The 25,367-nt window shown below is 48.9% G+C and overlaps 1 protein-coding gene across 11 annotated transcripts in view; it reads right to left on the bottom strand.

Annotated features, from left to right (window-relative positions):
* LOC137413498 (neurexin-1-like) overlaps positions 1 to 25,367 on the bottom strand; it is a 1,626,023-nt gene that overhangs the window by 191,442 nt on the left and 1,409,214 nt on the right. For 7 of the 11 annotated variants that reach the window (XM_078779254.1, XM_078779246.1, XM_078779249.1 and 4 more), the window contains 2 exons: positions 16,779 to 16,868; positions 15,251 to 15,558 (listed from right to left, as the gene is read on the bottom strand). In XM_078779254.1, the coding sequence (XP_078635380.1) occupies positions 15,251 to 15,558; positions 16,779 to 16,868 (398 nt within the window). The remainder of the gene's footprint in view (positions 1 to 15,250; positions 15,559 to 16,778; positions 16,869 to 25,367) is intronic. The other 4 variants (XM_078779250.1, XM_078779256.1, XM_078779255.1 and 1 more) reach the window with 1 other exon arrangement.

Below are 25,367 nucleotides of genomic sequence, written 5' to 3'. Positions count from 1 at the left end.
GGCAGTTCGCAGGCAAGCATCAGTAATAAATGAAAGGGTCACGTCAATCCACGTCAGTCAGTCCACCCGTAGCGGTCGGGCTGGCGAACCTCCCTGCCAGTTCGTGTTCGGAATCTACCGGGCACGGCGTCCCCAAGCCCGGAGTCCCCCGCGTCGGAATAGCCGCCGGAGGTCGGAGTCGGAGGGGGCGCCCCTGCGCCTTCGGGCACGGGAGCGGGGGACGACGGGAGTAACAGTGGTAGTTCCATAGGGGAAGCTTCGATAGAGTCCATAGACTCGTAGACGGGTTCGTCGATATCCCTGTCGTCGTCCCCACATGGGGCGAGATGGCGAACGGAGACAGTAGACTCGCGGCCATCCGCCGTTAACACGCGGGCATGCTCGGGATTAGCCTGGAGGACCTGCACCTTGTCAGCAAGGGGGTCGTACTTGCTAGTGCGAATTGCTCGTTTGAGATAGGCGGGCCCCGGTTCAGCGAGCCAGCTGGGTAAAGACTGGATACTGCCGGAGCTTCTAGGGTGGTGGAACAGTCGTTCGTGAGGAGTCTGGTTGGTGGCAGTACATAGGAGAGCCCGGATCGAGTTTAGAGCGGCAGGCAGCGACCACGCCCATTTATCGAGGCCTCGGCCGAGGGTCCGAAGGCTTAGCATGACGGCCCGCCATATAATCCCATTAAAGCGTTCGATCTGTCCGTTAGCTTGGGGCCGGTACGGGGTGGTGTAGCTCGAAGCGACATTATTTTGGAGCAAGTAGCCCCTCACTTCCTGGGACAGGAACACCGCACCCCGATCGGTATGCACGTAGGCCGGATATCCGAACATAGAAAACAAATTCTGAAGGCACCGAATAACCGTGGCAGCCGACATATCCCCGCACGTGTAAGCAAAGGGGAATCGGGAATACTCATCGACGATAGTGAGCAGATAGCGAGAGTTGCTCGACATTGGCAGCGGCCCTTTGAAGTCCATCGCCAAGCGCTCCCACGGTCTAGTAGCCCTAACGAGTGTCCCCAGGGGAGGGCTATAAAAACGCGGTTTGAGTTCCGCACAGACCGCGCAATCACGGCAGATGCGGCGGATGTCCTCCATCGAGTACGGCAGATTGCCCGCGCGCACAAAATGCGCGAAGCGCGTCACCCCGGGATGACACATAGTGCTGTGCAAAGTGCGCAGCCCCTCCAAAGTTACGACCCCCGCGCAAGTGGCCGGCCTCGATAAGGCGTCAGCGACCAGGTTATCCTTCCCCGGGCGGTATTTGATGGTGTAGCAGAAGTCGGCGAGTTCGATACGCCAGCGGGTGATTTTCTCATTCTTAATGCGCTGAGCATGTAAGGTGTCGTACATAAACGCAACACTCTGTTGGTCCGTGATAATTTGGAAACTCCGCCCAAGCAGATACGGCCGCCATCGCCGAATAGATTCGACGATCGCGTACGCTTCCTTTTCGACGGACGAATGCCTCCGCTCGGCGGAGGTGAGAGTCCGCGAGAAGAAAGCCACAGGGCGGCCTCCTTGGGAGAGGGTCGCCGCTATCGCATGGTCCGAGGCATCACTCTCCAAAACGAAAGAGGCACTCTCGTCAATCGTTGCGACAGCGGCGCCAGCAATGTCGACTTTAAGGCCCTCGAAGGCCGCCAGGGCGGCCGGGCCCATGGGGAAAGTGTCGCAGGCCACGAGGGGGCGGAGCTTAGCAGAGAAATTTTGCACCCACTTCGAGTAGTGGGCGAACAGCCCTAGAGCGCGTTTCAGCGAAGCCTGATCGCTAGGCGGAGCCATATCGAGCAAAGGGCGCAGACGCTCCTTATCTGGAGAGACGGAGCCTTGGGTCACGGTGTACCCCAGAAGGTCTACCGTGCGTAGAGAGTATTGACACTTCGCCTCATTCATGGTTAAGCGATATTTCCGCGCAACCTCGAGGAAGCGTTTTAGATTAGCGTCGTGATGCGCCTGGTCGTACCCACAAACCGTAAGATTGTCCAGATAGACAAAGACATCCGTCAAATGCTCCTTCGCAACGAGGTCATCCATAGCTCTCTGAAAACAAGCGACGCCGTTCGTTACCCCAAAAGGAAGTCTCGTGAACTGGTACAACCGCTGACCCGATTCAAAGGCCGTAAAGACGCGATCAGCCCTAGAGATGGGGACTTGATGATACGCACTACGTAGATCGAGAGTGCTATAAACGGAATACAGGGCCACCTGGCGTACCAGGGCGTCCATCCCCGGTAATGGGTAGGCATCCAGCTGTGTAAAGCGATTAATCGTTTGCGAATAGTCGATTACCATTCGCCTGCGGTGAGCCTCACTCCGCACCACTAAGACTTGGGCCCTCCACGGAGACCTACTGTGTTCTATGATACCGTCCTTCAAGAGCAGGGCCGTTTCCTCCGCAATGAATTGCGCGTCCGCGCGAGAGTAGCGCCGCGATTTGATGGCCACAGGGGTACAATCAGTGGTCAGGTTGGGGAACAGTGAGAGTGGCTCCATGTCCATTTGAGCGAGGGCACACACAGCGAGCGTGTCCGGCCCTCCGAAGTCCATCTCTAAACGACCATGCCGCTTAAGGAAATCAAGTCCTAACAGAACGTCAGCGCATAAGGCCGGTAATACCATGAGATACACGTCCGGGAACGTACGCCCATTTATCACAAGTTTCAATCGACACGCCCCTTTTGTGCTCAACCGAAGTCCCTGAGATGCCATGAAGATCCGGCGGGTTGTCCCGAGAACCGGCCACCCATGTTGTCGCACGAGACGCTGATCAATAAAACTATCCGTGGATCCCGTATCAATTAAAGCTTGCGCAACAACGCCCGCGACCATGAGCGGAATGAAGGCCTGCGCTAGGCCGGCAGACCCGGCAGGTATAGTTCCGGCCGGGCGAGAAGATCGCGCCTCGCGGGTGGATCCCACGCCGGCTGCAATCCTTCGGGCCTCAGCAGGAGCATTGAAGTCAGTTGGCTCTTCGGTAGTTTCATTTGCCAGAGTGGGTGTGGAGTAGTCGTGAGAGAAGCCTCCAGACGGCGCTCGAGCCACGGGAGAAAGTTCACTGCCATCTGCAGAGTCATATGCCAAAGCGGGTGCATGTAATTCGCAAGAGCTACCGCCAGATGGCGCTCGAGCCACGTGAGAAAGAATTCTGCCATCTGCAGAGTCATATGCCAAAGCGGGTGCATGTAATTCGCAAGAGCTACCGCCAGATGGCGCTCGAGCCACGTGAGAAAGAATTCTGCCATCAGCAGCTGGACATGCCAGAAGGGAAGCATGTAATTCGCAAAAGCTGTCATCAGATGGCGCTCGAGTCACGTGCTGCGTTTGCCGCACCTCGAGAGGCAATTCCAAAGTGGGCGCATGTCGCTTGTTTGAAGGAGGCGTTTGCACGCCAGTCAAGGTTAGATGCTTTGTGACCGGTCGCGTTTGCGCCATTTGTTTCGGCGGCCCGACGTATCTCACCAAGGTCGGGCGAGAAGCCAGAGGCCCGCGAGGAGGAGAGCGGCTCATCAAAGCTGTGCAAGGCGCCCCGTCCGGTGCTCGATCCATTGGTTCAGCGATGAGCACATTCAAGGTCGCTCGGGAATGCGTGCCCCGGGCGGCCTTTCTGCAGACTTTTGCAAAATGGCCTTTAGTGGAGCAGAGGTGACAGGTCGCCTCTCGGGCCGGGCATTCAGTCCGGGGATGCTGCCGATTGCCACAAAAATAACATTTTGCATACCGGGCAAGCCGTGGCCGGGCAGCGGCAGCTGCAGTGAGGCCGGATGCGGAGTCCGCTTCCGGAGCACCCAGGGACTCGGCCGTCGTGGTGGTTGGGTCCTCCTCCGTATCCTCGGCGATGGCCCTCTCGGGTCGCGCGAGTTGCGAGGTCCCCGCCACGACTCGTGGGTTATCATAGGCGGTCAATTGTTGTCGAGCATCTGCATAAACGCGCGCCAGCCGTAGTGCCTCTGTAAATGTCAGCTCCGCGACCTCCAAGAGACGCAGCCGCAAGACTCCAGAACTAATTCCGGATATGAATGCATCTCGGAGCAAATCGTCTTGAACTTGCTCATGAGTCCGGACGTCCTGCACACAATCTGCCAATAAATAGCGCAACTCCTGCGCATAGCGATCGATCGATTCAGACGGTTGCTGCCGTCGCTGAGAGAGTTGATGCCGGCCGTGCACAGCGCTCCGTTTCTTTATGTAAAGGCGCTTCAGCTCGGCCAGGGCCGTATCATACGTCACAAATCGAGAAATGGTCTTGTACACAGTGTGATGGACCTTGGACTGTAAGACGGACAGCCGTATCTCAGCGGTTGGCTCCGTCTCGTGAGCAGCGAAGTAGTTCTGCAGCGTGTTGAGCCAGTGAGCAAACTCCGATGCAGATCCTTCAGCCAGAGGGTCGGCACCGAGAATCGGAACCACGATCATCTTGTGGTCAGCCATGGCGAAATAAATGATATTAAATGTCGTGAAAATCAAGCGCAGACACGACTTTCCTCAGTGTAGGCTTTAATATCATTTAGATCGATAATATCTCCTGTAACAATACATGCAACAATAGGCATTAAATCAGAGCATTTCAAGCACAGCAAAGGTAGCTTCGATATAACAATGGTTCGCGCAGCGCAGCCTTTGGGGCGTACATACCATTCAACTACTGGATAATGTCACAGTGAGTCCCGCCGGAGTGTCCGCACGCCCCGAGTGTCCCGGGTCTTATAGACGGCCCCCCCTTTTTCGCGGCGAGCATCCCTGGGTTCACCTTGGTATAATTTCACTACACCAGGTTCGGACAGAAGGCCCGGACATGCCGACCCCCGTGCACCTTCGGCAGGCCGGGAAACGGCCGGGCCGGCGTTCATTACCAGCCATGAGCGCCGGCCACACGGGCAACTTACTGTTCATCACGGATAAAGCGTCCGGACGGCGCTTCCTGTGCGACACCGGCGCCCAACTGAGCGTCATACCCGCCTCTGACCAGGACAGGCAATCCGCGGTCTGCGGCCCCTCCTTGGTTGCGGCCAACGGATCGACCATCCGCACCTTCGGCCCGCGCAACGTCACCCTCTGCTTCGGCGGCCAACGCTTTGCTTGGACGTTTGTAACCGCAAACGTGCCCATGGCTCTGCTAGGCGCCGACTTCCTCTGCGCACACGGACTGCTGGTGGACGTCCAACGGCGTCGTTTAATCAACGCCGAAACCTTCAGCTCCCTGGTATGCACATTGAGCAGCTCCGCGCCGACCGAGCTGGCATGCGCCGTCCCGGCGGCGAACGAGTTTGCTCGCCTGCTCACGGAGTTCCCGGCCCTCACGTGGCCGACGTTTTCGGCCGTCGCAGTACGGCATGGGATCGAGCACCACATACCAACCACGGGCCCGCCGGTCTACGCCAGGGCCCGCCACCTCGACCCAGCCAAGCTCGCCGTGGCGAAGGCCGAATTCGACGCGTTGGAGCACCTCGGCATCATGCGGCGCTCCGATAGCGCGTGGGCCTCGCCACTGCACATCGTGCCAAAGCCGGGGGGTGGATGGCGCCCGTGTGGCGACTACCGCCGTCTCAATGACGCTACCACCCCCGACAGGTACCCGATCCCGCATATCCAAGACTTCTCCGCCCGTCTGGCGGGACGGGTCATTTTTTCGAAAATTGATCTCATACGGGGATATCACCAGGTACCTGTCAGGGCGGCCGACGTCCCTAAAACGGCAGTCATCACGCCGTTCGGCTTATTCGAATTCTTGCGGATGCCATTTGGTCTCAAGAACGTGGCTCAGGCGTTCCAGCGCTTGATGGACGGCGTGCTGCGTGACCTGCCGTTCCTTTTCGTTTACCTGGACGACATCCTCGTCGCCAGCACGTCCCGGGCCGAGCACCTCCTCCACCTCCGAACACTGTTCGGGCGCCTCAGCGAGCACGGCCTCATCGTCAACCCGGCCAAATGCCACTTCGGCACGACGGCCGTTGATTTTTTGGGCCACCACATCACCAAGAACGGGGCCGTGCCGCTGCCAACCAAGGTCGAGGCCATCACCACGTTCCCGCGTCCCCGCACCATAAAGGCCCTGCAGGAATTCCTGGGAATGGTGAATTTTTATCACCGCTTCGTGCCCCACGCTGCTCAACTCATGCGGCCCCTCTACGAAGCCCTCCGGGGCAAGTCGGCCAAGCACGACATCGCCTGGTCCGCAGCAATGGATGCGGCCTTCCAAAGCTCAAAGCGGGCCCTCGCCGACGCAACACTGCTCGCTCACCGGGTGCTCAACGCTCCCATCGCCCTCACCACGGATGCCTCCGACTACGCGGTGGGCGCCGTACATGAGCAATGGGTGAACGGGGTTTGGCAGCCACTCACTTTTTTCAGCCGGCAGCTCCGGCCGAACGAGCTCAAATACAGCACGTTTGACCAGGAGCTCCCCGGTCTACACCTGGCCGTCCACCATTTCCGCCACCTCCTGGAGGGCCGACCTTTCACGGCGTTCGTCGACCACAAGCCGTTGGTTTACGCCATGGCCAAGGTCACGGAGCCGTGGTCAGCCCGCCAACAGCGCCACCTCTCCGCCGTGTTGGAGTTTACCACGGACATCCGGCACGTCGCCGGCAAAAACAACGCCGTGGCCGACTGTCTTTCCCGGTCCAGCGCGAACGCGGTCCACCTGGGCGTGGACTTTGCGCTTATGGCGGCGGACCAAACCACTGACACCACGGTGCAAGCCCTCCGGGCGGCGGACACGGGCCTCCGCCTGGCCGACATCCCCTTCGCGGACACTGTCCTGCTCTGCGACGTCTCCCAAGGCCAGCCTCGCCCCATTGTGCCCGTCACCTGGCAACGCCGCATCTTCGCCTCCCTCCACGGCCTTTCCCACCCGGGCCCGGAAAGCTTCCCAGAAGCTGGTGTCGGCGCGATTCGTCTGGCACGGCCTTCGTCGGGACGTCCGCGATTGGACCAGCACCTGCACGGCCTTCCAACGGGCCAAGGTCCACCGACACACCCAGGCCCCGCTGGCACCTTTCACCGTGCCCGAACGACGTTTCGACCACGTCAACGTGGATCTGGTGGGCCCCCTCCCCCCGTCACGGGGGTTCACACACCTGCTCACCATGGTGGACAGGACCACCAGGTGGCCGGAGGCCGTTCCCCTCGTCTCCACCACCACCGCTGACGTGGCGCAGGCTTTCATCGCCACCTGGGTCGCCCGCTTCGGCGCACCGGCGGACATCTCGTCAGACCGCGGACCACAGTTCACCTCCGAGCTGTCGGGCGCGGTCGCCCGCAACCTGGGGGTCAAGCTCCACCGTACTACGGCCTACCACCCCCAAGCAAACGGGTTGTGCGAGCGATTCCACCGCTCCATGAAGGCCGCGCTCATGGCCGGCCTTCAAGACGGCGGTTGGGCCGACCGGCTGCCGTGGGTCCTTTTGGGCCTCCGCACGGCCCCCAAGGAGGACCTCCAGGCACCCACCGCCGAGCTTGTCTATGGCCAGGCGCTACGCGTCCCGGGCGAATTCGTGCCCGACGCTACCAGTCCCTGGTCCGCAGCTCACCAGCGCTCGGACCTCCAGGAGGCCGCCCGACGGTTTGCCCCCGTGCCAACATCCCACCACGGTGACCCCCAGTCCTACGTCCCCCCAGCACTTCGCACAGCGGAGTATGTTTTTGTGCGTCACGACGCACATCGGGGGCCACTCTGGCCGCCGTACGACGGGCCCTTCCGGGTGCTGCGACGGGACAACAAGTCGTTCGTCATCGACATCGGCGGCAGGTCGGACCGGATTGTGGTGGACCGCCTCAAGCCGGCGCACGTGGACATCGACCACCCACCACGGGTGGCCCTTCCGCCGCGGCGAGGCCGCCCCCCGTCCACGGTGCCCCCCACTCGACCGCCCACCACCACACCGGACCCCCTCCCACGACCCGCCAGGGGTCGCTTCGGCCGGGTCATCAGGACCCCCCTCAAATTGACCCTGCCGGTGCAAGTCGATTCTGGGGGGACGTGTGTAGCGGCTACCGCTGGGTTTTCACAATCGCCTTGCAGCTATCAAGGACGCGGAGCGATCACCATGCCGGGCTCGTCCAGGACGCCCGGGCAGGCCCGCGCTCAACTTGCCAGGCCTCGGTCGGGATGCCCGGGCATGCCCGGGCAGGCTCGCCCTCAACATGCCAGGCCGCTGGGCCACGCCCCCTCTCGCCTTTCCTGGGCAAACGCTCCGGGATAATATGTATATATATTGCTGCCCGATAAACGGGCTTTTCAGAGTGCCTGAGTGTTTGGTTTGATTAAAGCAACTTGGATGAATTCCAGCTTTTTGTCGCGTCCATTCTTCCGATCGACGTGGGAGCCCCAGCTCCTTCAGCATCATCTATCTATAATTCCAGTAATCTCTGTACGTCTGTACGTTTGTACGTCTGTACGTTTGTTTGTCTGTGACCGCTGTTTCTCGACAACCACGGGTCCGATATACTTTTAACTTGCCAGGTATATTGCTGGGGACCCGAGGATGTGCCTTTTCAAGGTTTCATATTAATCGGACAATTACTTACCGAGCTATGTCCAAAAAACGATTCAACCAATCAGAGAGCAGCGAACGATCGCGTGTGCCGAACGTGGAGGACACACTCTGCCTCGGATGGCACATTTGAGAGCGTATTCATTTATTTCACGTTTGCAAACTATGTTGGCGTTAAACTATGTTTTAAAACTAATAAAACCGAATTTGCGATTCATTCGCTTTCCTGCGCGTTTGTGCACGCGATGGCGATTTCTTTACCAAACTCCGGAAGCCGTTCGCTTTGGACCAAACCATTGCATGTAAATAGAGGGGGGGGGGTTGTCACCGTACTCGCAAGCCGTTCGCTTTGGACCAAACCATTTCATGTAAATAGAGGGGGGGGATATAATTTTAGATATAGATATAGTACGGGCAATGCCCTAGTCTATCTATAATTCCAGTAATCTCTGTGTGTCTGTGTGTCTGTGTGTTTGTGTGTTTGTGTGTTTGTGTGTTTGTCTGTGACCGCTGTTTCTCGACAACCACGGGTCCGATATACTTGAAACTTGCCAGGTATATTGCTGGGGACCTGAGGATGTGCCTTTTCAAGGTTTCATATTAATCGGAGAAGTAGTTACCGAGCTATGGCGATTTATTTACCAAACTCCGCAAGCCGTTCGCTTTGGCTTTGCGAATTGGACCAAACCATTTCATGTAAATAGAGGGGGGGGGGGGGGGGATTGTCACCGTACTCGCAAGCCGTTCGCTTTGGCTTTGCGAATGGACCAAACCATTTAATGAACCAAACCATTTCATGTAAATAGAGGGGGGGGATTGTCACCGTACTCGCAAGCCGTTCGCTTTGACTTTGCGAATGGACCAAACCATTTCATGTAAATAGAGGGGGGGGGGATATAATTTTAGATATATATATAGTACGGGCACGCCCTAGTCTATCTATAATTCCAGTAATCTCTGTATGTATGTGTGTGTGTGTGTGTGTGTGTGTGTGTGGTGTGTGTGTGTGTTTGTCTGTGACCGCTGTTTCTCGACAACCACGGGTCCGATATACTTGAAACTTGCCAGGTATATTGCTGGGGACCCGAGGATGTGCCTTTTCAAGGTTTGAAATTAATCGGACAAGTGGTTCCCAAGGTATGGTCACCGTACTCGCAAGCCGTTCGCTTTGGCTTTGCGAATGGACCAAACCATTTCATGTAAATAGAGGGGGGGGGGGGTTCTACCGTACTCGCAAGCCGTTCGCTTTGGCTTTGCGAATGGACCAAACCATTTCATGTAAATAGAGGGGGGGGGGGGTTCTGTGGTCGTTACTGCCACGTGGTTTCAAAGTTTTTTTTTGTTGTTGTTGTTTGCACGCATGTTTTTTTGCACCCACGTACGGGCACGCCCTAGTCTATCTATAATTCCAGTAATCTCTGTGTGTATGTGTGTGTGTCTGTGTGTGTGTGTGTGTTTGTCTGTGACCGCTGTTTCTCGACAACCACGGGTCCGATATACTTGAAACTTGCCAGGTATATTGCTGGGGACCCGAGGATGTGCCTTTTCAAGGTTTGAAATTAATCGGACAAGTGGTTCCCAAGGTATGGTCACCGTACTCGCAAGCCGTTCGCTTTGGCTTTGCGAATGGACCAAACCATTTCATGTAAATAGAGGGGGGGGGTTCTACCGTACTCGCAAGCCGTTCGCTTTGGCTTTGCGAATGGACCAAACCATTTCATGTAAATAGAGGGGGGGGGGGTTCTGTGGTCGTTACTGCCACGTGGTTTCAAAGTTTTTTTTGTTGTTGTTGTTTGCACGCATGTTTTTTGGCTTTGTTGGCACTTTGGCTTTTGGCACTTTGGCTTTGCGAATGGACCAAACCATTTCATGTAAATAGAGGGGGGGGGTTCTGTGGTCGTTACTGCCACGTGGTTTCAAAGTTTTTTTTTGTTGTTGTTGTTTGCACACATGTTTTTTTGCACCCACGTACGGGCACGCCCTAGTAATATATAATTACACCAAGTTTGGTGAAAATCCCATGACTGGATCACAAGTTATCACAGCAACAGAATTTCTACCTGACAGGACTTCTGATATTTGACCTTTGACCTCATGACCGCAAAATCTAATCACTTAATCTATACATCATTATACATACCTGTACCAAGTTTGAATTAGATCCCTTCAGTCGTTCTCAAGTTATAAACGAATTACAACGAATTACTAGACTCCAAAAAGCAAATCAGTTCCTCTTTGCATCATAATACACACTTGCACCAAATTTGGTCAAAATCCCATCGCTGGTTCAAAAGTTATCGCGGTAACAGGATTTTTGCCTAACATGACCTCTGTCCTTTGCCCTTTGATCTCGTGTCCCCAAAATCTAATCGGTTAATCAGTACCTCATTGTACATACCTGCACCAAGTTTGACTAAGATTGCTTCAGCCGTTCTCAAGTTATCGCGGTAACGAAAACCTATCACGGATGGACGACAGACGGACAACCCAAGAACATAATGCCTCCAGCGTGCCGGAGGCACAATAATAATAATAATAATAATAATAATAATAATAAGTGCATAATAAGTGAAAAGGCTTACACAGCCACGTCAGAACGATTTTAACCACCATCTTACATTTTCTCTCTCAACAACTCTGTGAGTGCTCTTTTCTCACTGTCTCTCCCTGTCCCATTGGAAATGAAATGAAAAAGAGGAGAGGAATAGAATAATGCACAATGGAAGGGGGGGGGGGGGGAGGGTGAGAGAATACAACCATGAACACAGCGCTACAACACACACGTGGCCAGATACCATGACACCACAGAGACATGCGCACCAATCACCATCTGAAAGGGGAGGACAGAGAGGTGTAGAGAGAGGGAGGTGCAGAGAGAGAGGGAGGGGCAGAGAGAGAGGGAGATAGGGCAGAGTAGAGAGAGGTGTAGAGAGAGAGGTGTAGAGAATGAGAGAGAGGTGTAGATACTGAGAGAGAGGGAGGTGTAGAGAGTGATTGGGTATGTGGGTGTCTTCTGATACCTTTGGGAGATGGATGCCCCTGCCTTGCATAACCTGAGGTCACCTGTGTGCAAGGTGTAGTACCTGTCAGCCCCCCCTTACCAGGGTAACGGTCCACAGCCATGCGGTTTAAATGGCAGATGGTTCTGCACATCTGGTGGATGAGAGACCAGTCGACTCCAACAGAACGGGCGGAAGAGGGTGAATTCCCCAATGGCCAGCAGAGGGACGGAGAGGAGTGGCGAACCCCCATCTATACCACACACTTACCCATGTGTGAGAAGTGTGGAGAGAGAGAGTGAAATAGAGAGAAGAGGTTTAAAGAGAGTGATATAGAGAGGGAGAGATGTGTAGAGAGAGAGGGAGAGATGAGTAGAGAGAGAGAGAGGTGTTGAGAGAGAGAGAGAGGTGTTGAGAGAGAGAGAGAGAGAGAGAGAGAGAGAGAGAGAGAGAGAGAGAGAGAGAGAGAGAGAGAGATGTAGAGAGGTGTCGAGAATGTTGTAGGTGTAGGTATAGATAGAGGGCAAAGAGAAAGAGGGTAGAGGGGAGAGGTGGAGAGAAAGAGAGATGGGGGAAGAGGTGAGAGAGTGGGGGGGGGGGGGGGGGGGAGGTGGAGAGAGGAAGAGAGAAAGAGAATAAGGGAGAGAGAGAGAGAATGAATGGGGAGAGTGAGAGAGGGGGAGAGCGTGCAAGCCCGAGAGCCCTTCAAATCCCTCTGTCAGCTAACAAAAATATTATGGCAGTTGAGCACACGTCAAGTCAATAAACGTGGGACTGTGAGCAGGTACGTGTAAATAAATCTGAGCCAGGACGGCGCACCGGTGAGCATTCACCTGATTTACGGGTCATTATAAGCGCCGATGCTTGAGCGAAGCCATTGCCCAAGGAACATAAAGCCCGAATGAGTGGCTCTTTTAGCATATATCTATAATGGGATTCACGCGCATTGCACGTATTAATTGTGCACAGGTTATCAACAAAGGCACACTGCCAAATAGCCTCTTATATTGATTTCTGGTTTTTAAAGATGAAATTAGTTTGACTTTCACTCGACAATTATTTCTCGGCGTTCATTTATCAATGCGCTGTCGGGGCAGCTACTTGTGCCCTGGATATTGGAGATAATAAAAAGTGATAACGCGGCGAACAATGCGCGCATACCTGGAGCGCTGGGATGGAAATTTTTGTTTGTCCTTGTGCGTGATTGAGGTCAAGCCACCCGAGCGAGTACTTTACCGTCCGTCTGCTTTGATTTACCCTGCCGTAAATCCACGTTTTCGAGTCCCGTGCACAAAAATTAACAGCTGCGCGCTCCCCTCGGCGCGGAAAAAGAAAATAATAACAAAAGCCGAGGCAATTAAACATCAAATGTGCATTGACCAGCCGGGTGGCATAGATATCCCTCTCCCTTTATTAAAATGTGTCGAATCTTTTCATCCTATCCATGTTACATTCATTAGGCTGACAGGTTGGCGCAGAGGTGGCACACTTACCTTTGACACATGTATTATTGTATTATGGATTTGATTCCCTACCTGTCTGTAAACCGTCGGATTGATGCTCCGCAGGCAGGTCCTTGCATCACAAAGCGTCGGGCCCTGAAAGCTGGTCCATGAAAGACCTCAGCCCAAAAAATTCCTCGGATGACTCCACGAGAAATTGGCAATAATTGGGGTTGTTAAAGAGGTATTAGTGTACATTACATTCGTTGATGATTTGGAATGGGATTACGCTACATCGATACAAACTCGGGAGAAATTTCACCTGGCATGGAGTAGATGCAAAAACACTAATCTTTCCATCTTCTTGCAGCAGTGGACAACAAATTATAAGAGGTTTCAAATTTCGTGTGACATTTGAGCCACCACTTCGTCCAAAATAAGACCAAATATGAACGCGTGCTCATTATGCGCAACAGAGCATGACTCGGAAACGTTGTGGTGACGCATTTGTCTGCCTTTCGTTTCAAAACAAAACAACCATCCACTCCTCCCCAATGACACAAACAAACATAAAAAGCAATTCGGAAAAGTAGTTTCAAGTGCAAAAAAAAAATCACAAAAATAGATAAGCAAGCAAAGCGCGTGGGCACTTTTGAAGAAGACGGAGAAAGCTCTAAAAGCAAAGTTTCACATTCATCAGCACAGAATAGCATTTATAGTGCACAATTGTGAGCACCTGATCCATTGTTTTATATTTTCCCCCAATCCAACGCCTCACGTTCCATAAGCTGTGGTGAGGACACAAATCCCCTAAACAGGAATGACGATAAAATGCCCTCGTTGGTGCACAATCGCCTGCGGGGGAAGAGTCTGTTTGTTGTTTAAGAGGCATAAAGGTGAGTGCAGTGAAAGCATGTGTAGTGTAACATGTTTCCAGCCTGACAATGCACACATGAACAAAAGAAGTTTCCCACTTGGGGCTACTGCTGGCTCAGAAAAACGCTTTATACCAATAACGGAAACTTCAGGGGCAGTCTGTCTCTGTCTCTCTCTCTCTCTCTCTGTCTCTCTCTCTCTCTCTCTCTCTCTCTGACTCATCCATCCATCTGTATCTCTCCTCTCTTCTCCCTTCCCCTCATCTCTCCTTCTCTACCTCACCCCACCCCTTTCTCTCCTCCCATCGTCTCGCCACACTCCCATCCCCAACCTTGTCTGTCTCCATCTCTCTCTTTTTTTGATTTCACCATTCTGAATTTTTTCTTATATGGCTGTTGTTAATCTCCTTGTATGATAATTGTATGCACTGGTGATAAATAATTTTTTTTATTTGCTGGACCTTCTTCTTCCTTCATTACCTCTGCCACCGAAGGTGGCTGGAGGTTATGTTTTCACCCCTGTCTGTCGGTTTGTTTGTTTGTCTGTGACAAGTTATCTCAAAAAGTTGTCGACGGATTCGGACGAAATTTGGCAAAGATTTAGCGTATGTGACAAGGACGAAATGGTTAGATTTTAGTGAAGATCCGGATTCGGATCCGGCTAGTAGAATTTTATAAGTGATTCTTCACCATTGGGAGATGGGGCCAAAAACGATACAAAGCAGGATATTTCAAAAAAATGTGGACGAATTTGGACGACACTTGGTGGACCGGTTGGGTGTCTGACAAGGATGATTCGATTCGATTTTGGTGAATATCTGGATATTGATTCGGATATGAGAATTATTAAATTCTTCTAAGTGATTCTTCACTATTGGGAGATTGGGCTAAAACCGATACATTGCGGGATATCTCAAGAAAGTTATGGATGGATTTGGACGAAACTTGGTGGACCGGTTGTGCGTGTGACAAGGAAGAATCGATTAGATTTTGGTTCAGGTCCGAATCCAGATCCGGCCTATCAGTGGATACAAAACAAACTGTTCAGCCTCCTGGCAGAGGTGTGCGCTCTACTGAGTGCCGTTGTTGTTTTTAATACTTCTCTTTCTGTTTGTCTGTAATCCTACTATATCGTTCTCTTAGTATGTGGACAAACACACATTTAATGATTCATCCACATTCATTAATTTTTTTTTGCAGTAGTTAAAAAAAAAGAAACCTGTGTAATCTTGAGTTGTAATATTAGCAGACTGTCCTCGTTAGTAGTCTGTCGTGACCCTGGCTTGTAGGAATCACCTCGTACTTCAATTCAAAGCACCTTATCATATTAATAATCATACCTTTCCCACATTGAATACCGATGATTTATCCTTTGTCCTCCCACCTCTTTTCTTATCCTGTGGAATACAGCCATATTCTTCCCTCTACGATTCACGTATCGGGCCTTACCGTGCCGCCCTCGCGGGGCGTTGATATGCGGTTGCGACGCGACGTGGTTGTGGCCATCGTGGTGGTGCTGTGACCGCGACCATGTGGCTTGGTGGTTCCAGAGCTCTCTGTGCTCAGTACAGATGGGACCTCCCCTACTAAGCGCACATTTCCATCAAGGCGAAGGCTTGCGTCGCCCTCCGCCATCAGCTGTAGCACCTTCAAGCCATTGTAATAAAGGCCTGACATCTGGCCTTGGAATGGCCTGTCCAAGTCCATTCCACCGAGCTTAATTGTCGCTTGGCTGTTGAAGATGGTCAACTGACGACCTATGACAAGGCGATAGAGACAGATGGAGAGAAATAAAAACAACATGCTATTTACCAAACAACAACCAAATAAACACTGGACATGGAAAGCAACTAAAATATTGTGAATTCAAAAGCAAACGGCAAAGCTGGCATGATGTGCAATTCACACAACTGATGGAAAGCATTGTGAAGATCACAGTTTCATGGCTGCCATCTTTAAAAGTGATGAGAATCCACCGAGTCCAGTTATAATGCACTGTCTAATATGATAGTTGTTCAACTCGTCTGTTCACGGAGTCGTGCGGTTCACAGTATCGAGTTGGAAATAAGATTAAAGCATCAAATAATCCAATTCAATTCCTGATGGCAATTTATGTACATGTTTGGAAAGCAGGAAAAAAAAAAAACAATTACTTGGGAAAAATTGGAGCACAAAATTTCACTTTTGATAAAATCAAAGTGTGTTCTTCAATGTGCGATTCCAGTATTTGCTTTGTTTTTTGAAGCAGGCCGCTTCAGATGCAATTTTGCTGAAAAATTAATTACTGAGAAATGAACATGCAATCCACAAATGCTTTTTCCTTTACAAATGGCAAAATAAAAATGCCTCGATAATTAATTTCAGCTTGATAGTGAAAATGAGGTTAAATTTTGAATTTGTAGGCACGCAGGTCCAATGATGGATGACGTCTACATAGGCTAAGGAACCCAAACATATTTTTCATTGTAAATGCAATTAATACCCCAGAGCAAGTACAAGAGATCAAGTGAAATAAGGCTACTTAGGGTGATAAAAGATCGCTCGCATAATTAGATGTCTACACCAATTAATAATGCCCTACTTACAATTTAAAACCCCATGAATTACGAGCCAGTGCAATGTATGACATGATATCGATAATCCGTATTAATGCCTTTCTGTCCAATATCCACTTTGGATTTGTTTGGTCGACTTGATTTGTGATATAAACAAGCTGGCTCTACAGCTACGACACAAGTTCTCGGTTGTACAAAAAGACAGGTCTGATTCAATTTAAAAATTTTTTTTTTTTTTTTTTTTTTTTTTAGAAAATAAAGAGCGAAGAGTGAAAGCGAATCCTTAGCATGTTAGACTGAGTGCATTATAAGCGGCTGTTAGAGACATGAATGGGCTGCACAGTTAGACAGTACGGTTATGATGAGGTTATAAGAGTTAACATCATTGCAACAGAACTTTGACGCACGGCGGGTTTTTTTACCTTTGTCGACCAGCCAATCATCAACTATTCGGCCAAGGCGATAGGGGATTCGCTGTCTAGCAAGCGCCAGGCGATCACTACCAATGTTTCCTTTAGAGGTTTGGGGAGATATCTCAGGTTAATCGGCGTCAAGATCAAAAAACGATTAAATGTTGAAATTAAGATTTCTTTTTTTTTTTTTTTTTTTTTTTACAAAAAGGTTATAGAAATTTCAAATGGTGGAATTAAAATGTGCTTTTAAAAATGGTGGTTAAGGGTAAAATTTACAATGAAAAATTTATGCTTCAATTATGATCTTGTCAATCAAATTTTAAGGAGTACTGTAATTTATTTCAGTCAAGTTAAAAAGTCTCATTGCGTGATAAACAACACCCGAATCATTGTGAACGTTTTGGGCACTTTCTACAACCTTTCTGTTCATGCAAGAATAGAAATACAAACAAAGGAAGCATTTCGAATTCCGTTCATGGTAAATAAATTCACACAAAAGGCATCCCAGCAGAGAAATGATTTAAGTGAGGCAAAAAGTATTTACGATATCAAATGCATAGTATATGTGTAGATATACAACACGAAAAAACACAAACAATTTATGCGACACAAAGAAAACATCATTCCTGCAATACTCGTATTCCTGTCTCAGCCGCCAAATTAAAAAAAAAACCAAAAACATGGAATTTGAGGCAGCTACCTCAGGAATGATCCATGATTTTCAAATTTCGCCAGGAAGTATGGAGACATCAAAATGTTTGTAGGTCAAGAAGTTTGTTTGGCAGAAACAAACCTCGATGACTTTTGAAAAAGTCACTCAACAACGATAAATGTGCCCATTTATCTGTAAATGAACGAATTCCGTAGAAATGCAGGTTTTTCCGCGTGCTCATCAAAATGCGATTCGCCAATGTTTATGAAGGGTCGTTTGTGCTTTCATGCTTCTCCACGTATCACTTCATGTGAGAATGCCACGGAAATAATGGCATAATATGAAGCAAATTCATGCACGTGGACGACGAGCATTACTTTTGTCGTGCACCGGGGAAAAACAGCAAAACTAAAGGAATCCAATGTAATGGGTTCAACTTCAAAGGAGGAATGGCTTTCGAATGACAGGAATGGATAGAGAAAATGAAAAATTTCAAAAAAAATCTGATTTCAAAATTTCAACTGAAAAATTTCAAAAAAAATTGAAAAACACCTCTGGCTCTACTTATTTTTACATAAATAAGTTCTGGGTTATAAAACGGCCCAGCTTGCATCTTATAAGTAAACACCTGTACCTGCAATATACTTAAGTCGCATTTCCAATTTCGCTAAATTGTGTTTCTCTGGCACTCAGGATTTCATCATTTTCCAAGGTTGGAAGAGTTGAGATGATGGAATTAAGCAGAACCAATCAGCCAATCAGAAAGCAGTAAAGTTTGATAAATATTTGTTGCCCCAACCATTGTTTTATGAACATTATGTCATCACCACAAAGACCCCACAACTGCAGAGACAAGATGGAGAGACAGGGGGAAGCACACAAGTACAACATTTGAGAGCAGGGACATCGCGAGATCTGAGGGAGGGAGAGGGCTTGGGGGGAGGTTGTGGATAGTGGATCTTCTCAGAAAAGTGGATCTGGGGTGAATTAACAGGGGTAGAAAAGATCAAGGTTTTGGATGGGGGAAGATACGAGAGGGTGGTGAACAGCTGATGGTGGTTTTAGGATTCCCTGCACCCGATGGGTCCATTAACAGGCCAAACCCAAAGTGCTATTTGAAAAGTCCCTCAATGTAGAGATTTATTTTTACATCAAAACGAAAAAGACCAATAGATTAACGAAACAAAATGATGTCATTGTGATCATTGGCAATAAAATGCTGCCCTGTACAGTGGGCACTGTGAGCTACGAACGTAAATTTACCAATAACCTATAATACGTGAAGTCCTGATGTCCCTGCTCGCCATCCCCCAGTTCCAGACCCGACCCTCATCCTCTTACCCACGACCCTCATCCCCCAAACCCCCTCCAAGGTTGATTAAAAGGATGGTTTTTAACCCGAGGAAAGAAAAATCCACTCTGTCATCATATATGCCACCGCTCCAAATCCCCAGGGCCGTTGAGATAATGAGCATCTTTGAAAAGGAACCACACATTACTTAACGGCCATCATCTTCATTATGAATGTTCGCAGTTGGGCATGTGGCCAGGCAGGGACTTGGCGGAGCGTTTTGTTAAGAAACAATGAAAAATGTGCCATGGTTAAAAGCTAAACAAGCAATTCTAGGCCACAAGCCCCCCCTCCGCCCCTGCCCCACAACCACATTGCATTTCATCTGCTACCCACAATCTCTCCTCCATTCCCTTAACCTGCTCTCAGCATCAAAAATAACAAAGGCCTCTATAAATCAGTTTTCGTTTTTCACTTATATTTCGAGAAAACCGTTTTGAGAGTCCGTCAAGAAAATGGCTGCATTATCACGTCCTGACAGCCAAGTGTTGACATACAAGAAGAAAGAAAGGAATTTGTAGACAAAATGAATAAGCAAAAGAAACTTTGATGCACTTAAAAAAAGAGAAAAAAGAGAATCCCATTTCCTTTTGCAGTTTCATTTTATCTTTTTTCAAAGTCGTCTTCGGATGTGACAACATGTGACAGTCTGCGCGCTGTTGTTGTGCGCGGTTTAAACTCGTGAAATGGAAAGTCTACTGAGCTTTTCTGTTGCATTATACTCACTGCCAAGTGCGATTCAGGAAACGAATGAAATAAAACGATTTTGAGTTGCACGGAGAATATATCATGCTGGGAAAACGACTTTCAACAACAATATCGATTCTTCGATACCCGAAGTTCATGAACACTTAACAGACAAACTATGGATGCGTTGCCGAAACACAATCGCCTAATACTGCTTCCATGTGGAACATTTGATAAAGTCCTCCTCCGAACGAGATAATCGAGAGTGGAAGGTTTGGCAACTTTTTTGTTTCTCAATGTGCAAGAACATAATTTGTGAGGAAGTATCCGTCCAATACATTGTACGTATTGATATTGAAGAAAATAATGTTGGAATTTTTTGGATGAATCGTGACTATTGCGTTCTTTCGGACTGGCCAGATAGCCTGACTTGCCAGCGGAATCTTGATCAAATTCAAAATGTCTACTCTGACCTACAAGTGCAACTTTTTCTTCTTCTTCTTGGTATGCCTCTGGAACAAAGTCCCTCACTCTCTTCAATCCCACTCCTCCCTCCAGGTCTTTAAAACAGCTGTTCACCACCATCTCTTGTCTTCCCCCATCCAAAACCTTGATCTTTTCTACCCCCGTTAATTCACCCCAGATCCACTTTTTTTGAAATACCGACTTCTTTCCTGCAAGTCCGAACTGCTTCCATGAGTTTTTTTTTACCTCTCCCACCCCCATCCCCCTTCCCACGCATCCTTCCCCCAAGCCCTCTCCCTCCCACAGATCTCCCGATTTCCCTGCTCTCAAATGTTGTACTTGTGTGCTTCCCCCTCTCTCCCCATATTGTCTCCCGCTCCCTTTATTTCGTCTTATGTGTCCGTTTGTTTTTTTGTCATTAATGTTATCTCTTACACAAGTCTCGATCTTGCATACGAAAAAAAAATGCAGCACAGCACTGCAGGTAGAATAATTGGCTGAGGGCATGGTTATGCGATACGGTCAAGGGCATGGCCATTTTCATCGATTTTTTCAACAATTACCGTGTTCTGTTAATCCCTGACTTCACGGTTTGCTCATAACTTTGTCAAAAAGTGCTCAGAAAGTTACAAATACACCTTCTGAAGATTTTAGAAAAGGTTTGGTGACGTATCTTGTATTTAAGGGTCATGGTGAATCCAAATGCGATGACGTACCAATGTGACGAAGGGCCAAGAGAAACACAGGAATGACCATATCTCGGCTAATTTTTGGCCGTTCTTGATGATCTTGGTATCATTCCGATATGTAATAAACATTCAAAATCGGTTGAATGGGATTTCAAGGTCATTTAACGTCAAGGTCACGAGATAGGGTAAAGGTCATGGCCATTTTCATCAGTTGTTTTCATCAAATACTGTATTCCATCATGTCCAAATGTATACCTTGGAGACATGTTAACTGAAAAAAGCATGATGCAAAGATCACATGGAAGTTTCCTGGGGTCACAGGAAAAACTTATCCAAAGCCACAAGCTGCAACTATGCATAATGAGAATAAATTATGCGAGACTGTGCCCCGGACGAGTACTGAATAGTAGTTGCCCATTGTACATGATAAAGACCCATTGTACCTTGTACATGAGGCAGACCTCATGGTTGTGCAAGGACGTAGTGGTTACTTTCACGTCCGCACACACTGGATAACCAATCAAATCATGGACACAACGCCGTGCATCGGATCAGCAGAGTTGACGGTTTGCTGAAGACGCCTAACAAAGTCAGGTGAGTTTTTCCATTTATCGATGATTTGTGCATACCTGTGCCTAGATTCTTCCATGATCCATAGGCATGGAGTGCTAGGCAAGCGCAAACGATAATGACATTTGTTTCACGACTCGGAAATTTATTTGTGATTGTGATTTGTGATAAGGTAAATACCAACCTTGACCTTGACACGTGAACTTGACCTCAAATCGCCAAAATGACACAAAGAACGGAGTCATCACCCTTGAAAACACCCGTGTCTAGATGTTTTATTTGAGATTCTACCATTTTTAGTGCATGCGGCATGGTAATAGAAATAGACCGATATTAGGCAAATACTGACCTTGACCTTGACACATGACCTTGACATATAAATCGCCAAAATGACATCAGGAATGAACTCCTCGCCCAAGGAAACCCCCATATGAACTCCTCGCCCATGGAAACCCCTATATGAACTCCTCGCCCATGGAAACCCCCATATGAAGTCCTCGCCCAAGGAAACCCCAATATGAACTCCTCGCCCAAGGAACCCCCTATATGAACTCCTCGCCCATGGAAACCCTTATATGAACTCCTTGCCCAAGGAAACCCCTGTATGAACTCCTCGCCCATGGAAACCCCAAAATGAACTCCTCGCCCATGGAAACCCCTATATGAACTCCTCGCCCATGGAAACCCCAAAATGAACTCCTCGCCAAAGGAAACCCCTATATGAACTCCTCGCCCATGGAAACCCCAAAATGAACTCCTCACCCATGGAAACCCCTATATGAACTCCTCGCCCATGGAAACCCCAAAATGAACTCCCCGCCCAAGGAAACCCCTATATGAACCCCTCGCCCATGGAAACCCCAAAATGAACTCCTCGCCCATGGAAACCCCTATATTAACTCCTCGCCCATGGAAACCCCTATATGAACTCCTCGCCCACGGAAACCCCTATTTAGACGTTTTGTTTGTGATTCTACTACTTTTAGTACACGAGTTATGATGAGGCCTTCGCCACGTGGCAGCCATTTTGGATTTTGCCACCATCTTGGATAGGTTGACAATTGAACTTGTCTCTCATCGGAATTTGAAATCATATCAGCGGAGGTAACTCCAGCCGAAACCTCGAAACTACAGATAAAAGTGCACGATTTTTTGACCCCTACTAAAAGAAACAAAAGGAAGAACTCTTTGAACAACATATGCATATCAAATACATTTACCCTGGGCCTAACTGTTAAAAAATAACACTGCACATTTACCCAAACATTAAATTATTTTAGAAAAATACTCATTAATTTTAATCCACTTTTAAAAGTTTTATCTTTAAGCTCAATTAATATATATTTCATGTTGTCCAGTGAATCGTGGGTAGGACAATCGAGAGGTACAAAACGAATCTAACCTAGGACAGACTGTGAGGCCTTTAAGTAAACAGTAACTGAAGATTCAAGGGCTGACAATTACTACATCTGATACTTTTCAAATTTTTGAATTAAAATCTCGACATGACTAAGTGTATCTGAAAGCAGCAAATGAAATGTATCAAATTTGTCAGAATTGTCTGTGGAAGCAGCTGTGTCTCACCTTTCGGGGTTCTCTGATTGGCTGAAAAATGCAGGTTGGTGTCACATTCATTTCATAGCTAATCAGAGACACACAAAGACAAGGCACAGCTGCTTTCACAGAAATTACCGGCAATTTAACGAAGTTCCATTTGATGCCAAATGATATTCTTTTCATGTCAGGAAAAACACATTAGGGTTCGGTTCGGTGAAGAGTTTCCTCTTCCATCTCTTCCCTCTCGTCAAGTGGCACCACAGCCGACTCCGTTCGTGAAAAGGCCGAATGCCTCAATTCTGGTTGCTTCCAGATATCGTGTCCCCAACCTCTACGTAATCATACCCAACTGCTCCTGGAGTCTGCTTATTTCACCTGAGCAGGTGGAGAAGTTTCAGGAAACGCTCGACTGTGATTGTGCAACAGGCCCAGACGGCATGAATGCAGTAGTGTCTGAAAGAACCTGCTCTGTTCACCTTATCATTTGCCCGAGGTCATCTTCCATCTGCTTAGGTCAGCCAACATCACTGCATTACATAAACCATAGACCAATCAGCCTGCTCCCAATCATCAGCAAGGTCATGGAATCCATCATCACAGTTGTTATCAAATCCTCCCTTTTCTCCAATGGTCTCATCTCAGATGATCAGTTTGGATTCCATCCTGGTATACCCTAGACATGGTGACATCCAGCCATGATTTATAAACTCCCTGCCAATGGCATCAAGTCCAACTTTGCTCTTGGGTTACTGACTACACGGCCACTCTCGTAGCGAACGTGTGGCTCTCAATGGAATCCTTTCTTCTCCTCTCCCTGTCGAGGATCTTCATCAACAATCTCTTGGACTCTCTGGAAAATCCTCTTTATCTCTTTTCTGACGACTACACTCTCATACTTCAGACAGCCTCTTCCATCTGTGGAGACCTTGACAAAATCACAAGATGTTGTTGTTGTTCGTATGCAGCCTCTGGCTGCATCATTTTTCTGGAGTGCCCCTATTACCAGTGAGCGGGGATTCAATTTGCCGATCTCGGAAGGATGACAGGCTGAGTCAACGCCCCTCGTGTTAATCCAATGATCGACCGGGACTCAAACTCAGGATCCTAGGATCCCAAGCCGGCACCCCAACCGCTGAGCCAACACCAGGCTTAATCACAAGATGATCAAAGACTTAGAATATGTCTTTCAAGCTTGACAAATATCACACTTTCACTATCTCTCTCCTCTTGAAGAAGTTCCGTCACTCAAACGTTTCGGCCTCAACAGCAGCCATGAGCTTTTTGGGCAAACCACATACATAAGTTTACCTCCAAAGGCAGTTGCCAACTGGGCATCCTCTGTCATGCAGTCTTCCCTTGGCACATCGGAACCTTTGTATACCTAAAAGGCCTTCATCCGCAGCTTGATGGAATCCTGCTCTCCCCATTCAGGCCACACACGTTGCTCACCTTGATGCTGTTGAAACCAAGGCCTTCAAAGTTATTAGTATCTCCCACAATGAAGCTAAGTTTCTTTCTTCCATCACTTTCACATCACAGGCAAGTCGATGGTCTATCTGTCTTTTGGCACCTCCTTTCTGGTCTTGAATCATCTGTCCTTTCCATGCTCCTGCCCCAAGTTTCTGAAGGGCGCATGTGGTCAGCCATTAACCACCATCTGGTGAAACTCACAAAAATCCAAACTCATTGCTCACCTTCACTCATTTGTTCTTCTTTTTTTCCCCACCTGTGTAACCAACCTCGTCAGCATCTTCAATCTCTTTATTCACTCCATCGCTTCAAGACAGCTGTTCACCACCATCTCAGGTCTTGCCCCATCTACAACCATTATATATTTCTACCCCCATTAACCCTCCTCAAGCGCACCTCTTTCTAGGTTTCCAGTTTTTCCTTCCGCTTGTGATTGCGAGTTTGTGGCCGTATCCATCTTGTTACCCCGTGTCGTCCGCTTGCTCATCCCTCCCCATGTCCCTTATCTCTCCAAGGCTCCCTCTGTTTTATCCCTCTATCTTACTGTGGGATTATCCCCACCTCCCCTCTTTATACTGTTCTTTCATTTATGTTACATCCTGGTCCATTCTATGCTAGCATTAGTTGGTGGATGTTAAATATCCCACGGGTATGCTTTGTGAAGAGTCGGCCATGGTCTATTGCCAGTACCACGAACAAGTTGCAAATTTGTGCCCTTGCAAGTTGCAAACCGAAAGAGGGGGAATTGCATTAGCAGCACAGCCGCACCTTCAGCTAATGATGCTACCCCACAACGTTGTGCTGCATACGAAAGAAGACTCCTCCACGAGCTTCAACTCTATCGACAAAAAAGGTGAAATAGGCCTAGTTTTACACCTTGTGAAAATAGCTCAGCAATATAAGAGGAAGATATCAGCCTATTTTGCTCTGACGGAGGGTTTCTGCCTAAAACATCAACTGCTCCGGGGGTTGCTCCGGCTTCTTTGTTGTTGCTTCAACTTTGTTGAAGTTGCTTCTTCTGTTGTTGTTTGGGTTGTTTGTTGTTGTTGCTTCTGTTGTTGCTTCTGTTGTTGCTGTTGTTGTTTGTTGTTTGCTTTCGCTGTTGTTGTTGTTGTTGCTGTTGTTGTTGTTGTTCAAACATCAAAAAAACATCAAAA

Source organism: Myxine glutinosa, chromosome 5, assembly GCF_964187855.1.
Source record: "Myxine glutinosa chromosome 5, kmMyxGlut1.1, whole genome shotgun sequence".
Classification (NCBI taxonomy): domain Eukaryota; kingdom Metazoa; phylum Chordata; class Myxini; order Myxiniformes; family Myxinidae; genus Myxine; species Myxine glutinosa.
Note: the sequence above shows the minus strand (reverse complement) of the source record. Positions and strands in the feature narration are given on the sequence as shown.